Source organism: Carex rostrata, chromosome 27 (assembly GCF_964058835.1).
Source record: "Carex rostrata chromosome 27, lpCarRost1.2, whole genome shotgun sequence".
Lineage (NCBI taxonomy): Eukaryota > Viridiplantae > Streptophyta > Magnoliopsida > Poales > Cyperaceae > Carex > Carex rostrata.
Window position 1 is genome coordinate 2850976 of NC_135944.1, and position 8671 is coordinate 2859646.

The 8671-nt window shown below is 32.9% G+C and overlaps 1 protein-coding gene across 1 annotated transcript; it reads left to right on the forward strand.

Annotated features, from left to right (window-relative positions):
* Positions 1-3563: 3563 nt before the first annotated feature.
* On the forward strand, positions 3564-8002 carry LOC144545150 (ATP-dependent 6-phosphofructokinase 6-like). The gene is made up of 14 exons (XM_078293736.1): positions 3564-3934; positions 4579-4625; positions 4747-4786; positions 4943-5005; positions 5100-5237; positions 5507-5665; positions 5776-5829; positions 5948-6016; positions 6100-6229; positions 6446-6486; positions 6628-6849; positions 7189-7237; positions 7325-7479; positions 7660-8002. The coding sequence occupies exons 1-14, from the start codon at positions 3596-3598 to the stop codon at positions 7855-7857; spliced, it is 1704 nt and encodes a 567-aa protein (XP_078149862.1). The 5' UTR covers positions 3564-3595; the 3' UTR covers positions 7858-8002.
* The last annotated feature ends 669 nt before the right edge of the window (positions 8003-8671 follow it).

Here is an 8671-nt window from a genome sequence, read left to right on the forward strand (position 1 = left end):
TGCTACCGGTAGCAATTTAGCCATACTCTCGTGCAACCAAGTCGTTTTCCGATTTTTAAAAAGATAGGCTAATATACAATCGATTGTTCCTAGCCTCCCGTGCAACCAAGTCGTTTTCCGATTTTTAAAGTCCAAGTGATCGATCCAAACCATTAAATGTAATCTCCATATTAAAATGTGCTAGGAGACCAAATTTTACATTTTTTGGAAATTTTTAACTATTTATTAAGCCACTTTGAAAATTGCTGATCCAACGGTAGCTTCTGATTTTACTGTTGGGTTAAGCCATCGTTGGATCAGCGATTTTCAAAGTGGCTTAATAAATAGTAAAAAAATTCCAAAAAAAATTTAAAATTTGGTCTCCTAGCATATTTTAATATAGATATCACATCTAACAGTTTGGATCGATCATTTGGACTTTAAAAATTAAAAAACAAGACTGGCACAAGTTTGAAACGGGCAGGGCAAGGTTTTTGAAAAAAAAAAACCGTGAATATGTGCCTGTTGTACCCGTGTATCCGTTGTACCCGTGCCTGTTCTACCCATCGCCCACCACGGGTTTTGCCCGGTCTGCCTGACCCGTCCCGTTTGCAAACCACTATGCATCACTAGGTGTAGTTCCAGGCTTCTAGCATAATGGCTACAATTCTCCAAAATTGTATTGGTCACATAAGATCCCAATGATCCCCTGCCTGACCGACGTGTCCGGTGCCTATTCGGGGTGATGTAGGGGGTCAGTATTATGTGTGGTTCGAGATTCGTGCAGAACGTATTTAAACGGTTGGGATTTTTCATAAAGTCACGCAAAGTTTGAGATATCTCAGAGGATACGAATTCATGTAATTTGGTAGCTACGAGCGACCCCAAATTGGGTCAATTCCATCGTTTTTGACACGACAAAAATATGACCATGGGGTCCATGTCGGACTTTTGACCGTTGGCATTTTGTTGCGTAATATTTTATTATTCTTTTGTGGCACGTTGGCGGAACGACTACGGCTCCTAAGCAAAAAAAAAAAAAAAAAAAATGGGAATATATTGTAAGTTTCAAACATTATTCGAAATATTTATTCTTCGATTATTTTGTAGTACTCTGTCAAATTACCTTTCACATAATATTATTCTAGTACTGTATCGTAATTTGTCAAATAATCTTTCAAGGCAGTTTTATAATTCTTTATAAATTGTCGTTTTTCTATGAGTTGCTATTGTTTTGTTGTTAACCAGGCGAAAGCAAACAGAGCTTGGGATCAACACGTGGCAGTAGACGAATTAAATATATTTTTTAAACCTAACCTCTATGTAAACTTGTGACACTTTTTTATATTTTTTCTAAGAAAAATATTCATATCATTTTTTTTGTATCGGTCGGCATTCGATTCTTTCATTACATTCGTTTTAATTCAAGAGACATTTGGATAAAAAAAAAAATTAGGCAAATCGATATTTTGCAAATAAAATTTGTTAAACAATTTAGAATATGAGGAGGGTTCAAATGCACTCAAATTTTTGTGCACCCAAATGCACCCTATTCTTTTTCTCCATTTTCAAAGTCCGAATAGTCAATCCGAACCGTTAAATGTGATCTATATATTAAGATGTACTTGGAGACCAAATTTTATATTTTTTGGAATTTTTTTACTATTTATTAAGCCACTTTGAAAATCGCTGATCCAATGGTCCAGAAAATGTAAAATCAGTGATTTTCAAAATGGCTTAATAAGTAGTAAAAAAATTCCAAAAAATGTAAAATTTGGTCTCCAAGCACATTTTAATATATAGATCGCATCTAATGGTTCGGATTGACTATTCGGACTTTGAAAATGGAGAAAAATAATTTGAAAGATAAGGTGCATTTGGGTGCACAAAAATTTGGGTGCATTTGAACCCTCCTCTTTAGAATATATACTTCACAAAACAGATTGTCAATTAAAACTTTTCAATACTTCTCCTCCTCCATAATTGTACTTTTTCGTTTAATTTATTGTAAAACAATTTGACAGCCTATTACTTTGCAACAATAAAATAAACAATAAAAATTTAAATTTCCGGAAACTTGAGGTCATCAAATTTACGTACGAAAGGAGCACTCAACAACGGAGGAGATTTAGCATCTGTGTGTGTCCGCTTCAAGATTCGTGCTGATTTAGCGAGTACATATCTTAAAGCAATTCGGACAGAGGAACCCTTTAGATTCAAATTTGAGTCAAATGGATGTTTTATGCTTTAATGAAAGGGTAAAATTGGCATTTTATAAATCTAGAATGTGTTTTACTATAAAAGACAATAAAATGAGTAAATTTATAAGTTTTTGAAGTTTAGAGGGGAAATATGTAATTTTAAAATTTAGAGGGGGAAATACGTAATTTTGAAGTTTTTGAGGGGTATACATGAAATTCCCCCGAAAATAAAAGATGAATCCGCTTTGTCATAACGAATCTCTTATTTCTTATAAGTACTTGCTACTTTGATTAATATTTTTCAATTTCTTTCACTATTAATGTTTTAGTCTTTTAGATCGTTTTAGAATTATTCTAACTAATTAATTAAAAAAAGTGCTCATTACTATGTTTCTTAGAATCAAGATTTAACTTCTCTTGAGCAAAATGTTGACTAGTGAAAAAATTAAATAAATATCATAAAAATTGCTTAAAAGTATGATTTTTTTTAATCTTTGTATCTAATCTGATAATATTAAAAAAAAAAAATTCCGAATAAAAACAGGTGTCAAAAACTTCATAATTTTACAGATATAAAAAATTATAATTTCCAAACTTATCAGGGTTAAATTTGCAATCCCCGCATACTATATTTGACCAAAAAAAAGTTTTATTTTTTGGGGGGAATTTTATGTATACCCCTCAAAAACTTCAATATTACGTTTTCTCCCCTCTAAATTTGAAAATTACGTATTTTCCCCTCTAAACTTCAAAAACTCACATATTTACCTATTTTATTGTCTTTTATATTAAAACTAATTCTAAATTTATAAAATACCTACTTTACCCTTCATTAAAAGTATGAAATGCCCCATTAAACTCAAATTTGAATATGAAGGGTTTCTATACTGTCCGATCCGAGCGCATCGCAATAAGATTATTGCGTGTTCGCTTCAAGATTCGTGCTAATCTAGTCTGCACAGATCTCAAAGCAATTTTAATCCGCATGCAACACATTAAAATATGTGCACATTGCTTCAATATCCGTGTGTGTTCGCTTCAAGATTCGTGTTGATGTAGTGCGCACGGATCTTAAAGTAATTCGGACTGTAGAGGAACCTCCAGATTCAAATTGGAGTCAGATGGGCGTATTATGCTTTTTTAATAAAAAGGTAAAATAGGTATTTTATAAATTTAGAATGTGTTTTAATATAAAATATAATAAAATGGGTAAATATGTGAGTTTTTGGAGTTTAGAGGGGAAAATATATAATTTTAAAATTTAGAGGAGAAAATACGTAATATTGATGTTTTTGAGGGGTATACATGAAATTCCCCCTTATTTTTTAGTTGATGCTCTGAGGCAAACAATCCTGTTTTGGCGCAAATCCTCGCCCCCCCTTTCCTATAAATAATCTCTTTCCAATTTCGCCTCCATGAAACATAAACCTCTCCCCTCTCATCAACAAACTGAAAAGCTAACACTTCTCGAAACAAAAACCAAGAAATCACAAATGGGTTCTCTCGGGACTTCTGATTCAACCCCAAATTCAAAATCAAACGCAAGCGGCCATGCATCTGAGCTCGGGGTTTCTCCTTCAAAGGTCTTGAGAAATTTACTGGCCGAGAAAATTAGTGGTGGCATGTCAAGGTTAGAAAGCGCCAAGAGGAAGATCAAGAACACAGAGAAAATGAAACCCAAAATTGTAATTGGCGATGGTGGCTATGTCTTAGAGGATGTGCCTCATTTCTCTGATTACATACCGGACCTTCATGTACCTCTCTCTCTCTCTACTATACACACACACTGGATTTGTTCTTTTTTTTCCCATCCAAGTTAATAATCAAAGAATTTTCGCAACATACATGTTTACAAACAAAGTTCAGTATATTTGGTTATTTATCTGAGTTCATGATTAAAATTTACTTTATAAATAAAGGGACGGTTAAATAGATATTGATATTTTGTACAAGATAGTTTCAAAAGATCAAATATTAATGCAGGCGAGGAATATTTCGTGATGTTATAAATAGAAATAAAATGAATCAGCAACCTTTAAGGAAGAACGAACCAAAGTTCCATTTTTGTACATTTCCAAATTCTAAAGGAGAAATCAAAATTGTTCTTTTGTTCTAATTAAGTTTATTCCTTTTCTTTATAAGAAAATGAAGGAATCTCGGAAAACTTGCGAACTTTTGACCACGTGTTTTCTTTGACGAACAAGTTTTTCTTAAAATTTTGTGGTCAACACTCAACACCTAAAAAGTGTTAGAAATTTTCACAAGGAGTATTCTTTCTTGCATTTGCATCAGCAAATAAAGGGTATTTATTATACAGCATACTAAATTATTAGCATAACCTAATTTTCACTAGCCTAATGTACTTTTATCTTACTGTCTTTTGTTTCATCATATGCAGAGTCACCCGAACCCATTGCAAGACAATCCTGCATACTCCGTTGTCAAGTAATAATTTAATTTTCTTGTTAATTTTTTTTAATTAATTAATAATTATTAGGTTTTTTTATCAAAAAAATATATGTTTATTAGGCTTTGCTAATATCATGTGATGGCATTCACTTTTCAGGCAATACTTTGTTGATGTCGATGATACCGTTGCACAAAAGGTACTATATTTTTACAACAATTTTTATAATAAACTTGTGTAATACTACTAGAAGCAAGGCTTTGTGTTTAAATTATATTGTTATGCATGATAATATCTCTTCTATATAACTTTTTGTGGGGATATATAAAATTAAAATTCTTTTTATTTTCTTCAGATTGTGGTTCAAAAGAACAGTAAAAAGGGCACACATTTCAGGCGTGCCGGCCCTCGTCAAAAGGTTGCACTTTTTTTTTTCATCATCCTTTTAATTAGTCCTTACTAATATCTCAACTAAAATGATGACAGTATTTTTTTTTTCTTTATATTGTTAGGTATATTTTGAGTCTGATGAGGTAAAAGCTTGCATTGTGACTTGTGGAGGGCTCTGCCCGGGACTTAACACAGTGGTGAGAGAGCTTGTGTGTGCCTTGTACAGCATATATGGTGTCACCAAAATCCTCGGTATAAAGGTAAGGTTTTTCTTTTGAGCACTGAGAAATATTACCTTACCAGTCATGACAGATATGATACAGTATGATTATGTCAGAATCTAGAGTTTATTTTCCTAACTACATACCAATTAAAAATTTGATATATGCTTTAGTTAAAAATATTATTTCCATAACTAGTTTGTGACTTGTACTAGTAAAATCTAGGTAAGAACAGTTCCTGACTGGTAGTTTACTCGATGGCAGTTATGTGCCTACTGCTAATATATATGTTTTTTTTTTTTCTTTAGGGAGGTTATAAAGGCTTCTACTCTTGCAATACCATTGAGTTGACACCTAAACTGGTCAATGATATTCATAAAAGAGGAGGCACCATTCTCGGTACATCTCGTGGAGGCCATGACACTGTCAAAATAGTTGATGCAATTCAGGATCGGGGGATTAACCAAGTAGGAATCTTATTTAATTTGAAAGAAGAATTTTGGCATGTATATCCAACATAACATTGAAGGTCATAGTAGCCAATTACTCATTGATTGTATTATAAATTAATCCACAGGTGTACATCATCGGAGGTGACGGAACTCAGAAAGGGGCCTCCATCATATATGAGGTACATGTTATGACAATTTAATGCAATTTATTAACAAAAATTGTTCCTGACTTTCTATTAAACTGTTAACAGATAACAGTCAATAACATTTTTTATTTCCAAAATTTGGAATTTGTAGGAAATTCAAAGGAGGGGCCTCAAAGTAGCAGTTGTTGGCATTCCCAAAACCATAGACAATGACATAGAGGTAATTGTAGTTTGTACTTGCAATAGATTCAACCACCTCGTTAGTTCAGAATTATTTAACAGCTTCTTTTGTTGGAAATCTAGGTTATAGACAAGTCATTTGGTTTTGATACTGCGGTGGAGGAGGCTCAAAAAGCAATCTATGCTGCACATGTGGAGGCCGAAAGCCACGAAAATGGCATTGGCCTTGTCAAATTAATGGGCCGCAACAGTGGTATGTATAGTTGTATGACCATGATTTATCTTAGACTAAAAGATTTAGTACATTGGTGTTAATATTTTTTTGTTATGATTTTTATTTTGTATTCTTAGTCCTTTTTGTTTGTTATTTTCAGGAATATTTCTTTTTATGGTTTTCTTCAGGTGATCTGAGCCTTATGCACAACTTTACTATTTTATCTTAATAGCTCTTTACCTTTCACTACTGCAGGTTTCATAGCAATGTATGCTACTCTTGCAAGCCGAGACGTGGTAAGCTAGCTAGCTTTCTTGAAATTTTGATCGCATATCTTTCATATTCAGTGGATTACATTTCCAAATGTTTCACAATGCAGTTGCAAATCTCAAATGCGAGAAACTTATTCTGTTCAATATTTCCTTGTCTTTCTTTAGGATTGTTGCCTAATTCCTGAATCGCCATTCTACCTAGAAGGGGAGGGAGGCCTATTAGAATTCATTGAGAAACGGCTAAAAGAGAATGGGCATATGGTAATTGTTGCTGCTGAAGGAGCTGGCCAGGATTTGATAGCAGATAGTTTGCGCAACACGGATCATGATGCATCAGGAAACAAAGTATTGCTTGATGTTGGTTTGTGGCTCTCTCAGAAGATAAAGGTTTGTTTATACTGTTTTCTTAATGTTTATGCATATGAGAGGGTTAGTACATGCACGCCACTAAAATACTACAATTTACTATGATTCATTATGCTATAGTTGATTGACATCTTTCTGGCTAGGTAAATCTTTTTCATGTTAATGATTTGATTATAACAATAATTGCTTAAGGATATTAATTATATCGTATATCTGAATAATCTGAGCAGATTTTTTTTGCAGATAATACATAAAGCCCAACAATTTTTTCACACAGATTTAAAATTAAAGCCATTCAAGATAGATGTATAGAGTAAATTATGTTCTGAGGCTAATGTAACCATATATTGTCTCGTGTAGGAACACTTCTCAGGAAAGAAGAGAATGCGTGTAAATCTCAAGTACATAGGTAATAAACTTTACTTTTGACTTCTATGACAAGTCTTGGATTATTTTAATTTGTTGACAAAGTGTTTTTCTTTTTCATTTCTTCTAGATCCTACTTACATGATTCGCGCAGTTCCTAGCAATGCATCGGACAATATCTATAGTACCTTGTTGGCACAAAGCGCTGTTCATGGTGCCATGGCCGGATACACAGGTTTCACTGTGGGGCCAGTCAACGGAAGGCACGCATATATTCCATATTATGTAAGTTCTGTTAAATTTTCTCTTTTATTTGCATATTTCTTACAGTCCATTAATTCAGTAAAATGAGGATCAATAATGGAAGAAAGGGGTAAATAGTGAAACCCAAACAGAGGAGATTTTGATAAAATTGTTCCCGACACAATTTTTAACTTTGTTATTTTCCTTTTTATATATTTTCAGAGGATCACTGAGAAGCAAAAGAAAGTAGTCATAACAGACCGTATGTGGGCAAGACTCCTATCTTCAACCAATCAACCGAGCTTTCTCAGCCACGAATTTATCAAAGGTGAAGAAATTGACCTGGAGGAGCATTATCATTTCGACAATGAATATACACTGTGTAACGGTTCCCTTACTGATGCAATAACAAATATGTAAGGGAGCTGCATTGTGTGATAAATTTTGAGGGAATGAGTTGATTTTTAGCAGTAGTTGGTTTTTTGGTTTGTTCTCATCAAGGTATATATTTTTTACATTGTAAAAGCTTCAATTATAGCAAAGATAAAGAGGTTTTATTATCGTACCCCGGAAAATTCTTTTGTGAAAGCAACATCTTTATTTTGTGCTTTCAGGATCGGGATTCCGTCTGCAACTTATCATATATGACCCAAAATATTTTTGGGGGACTGTAGCCCGGGGGACATTACATTTTCTCCAAATAAAAGGATTCTAGTAACAGACAAATAACCCGCTTAACCGATCCATCCATTTAATCTGACTTAACCCGTTTCAAAAAATAATTTTATTATATTATTTAATCATTTTAATTTTTGCACTTTAATTTATAACTGAAAAATATTAAATATTACAAATATATTATCTAAATTTTATTCTTTTTTGGGACTTGTTCCATATCAATTTTTAAAACGTCTAAATCTATGAATTTTGTTGGAATAATGCTAACTTATCAATGTTTTTGTTTGTTGCATCTTTTAAGTATAATATAAAATCACGCAAATATATTTCTTTTAAACATATTTCTTGATTTTTCTATTTCAAGCAAGGCTATGTACAACCATGAAAAAGGCGATTACAAAATAAAATGCTTCAAGGCTTAAACAAATACCGTTATTGGACCCATGATTTCCACATTTATCGCATGACAATTGTGAAGGTAAAACTACAAAAGTTTCAACGACTAGTAAAATTTAAAAATACAGATATACATACCACATCAAAAAATATTTGGATT

What these genes read in the sequence shown, in the direction of transcription:
- LOC144545150 (XM_078293736.1), top strand. Translation starts at nt 3,596, where the DNA reads ATGAAACATAAACCTCTCCCCTCTCATCAACAAACTGAAAAGCTAACA. An exon ending in AGGATCGGGGGATTAACCAA is followed by an intron (nt 5,666 to 5,775) that starts GTAGGAATCTTA and finishes ATTAATCCACAG; the next exon opens with GTGTACATCATCGGAGGTGA. An exon ending in GGGCCTCCATCATATATGAG is followed by an intron (nt 5,830 to 5,947) that starts GTACATGTTATG and finishes TGGAATTTGTAG; the next exon opens with GAAATTCAAAGGAGGGGCCT.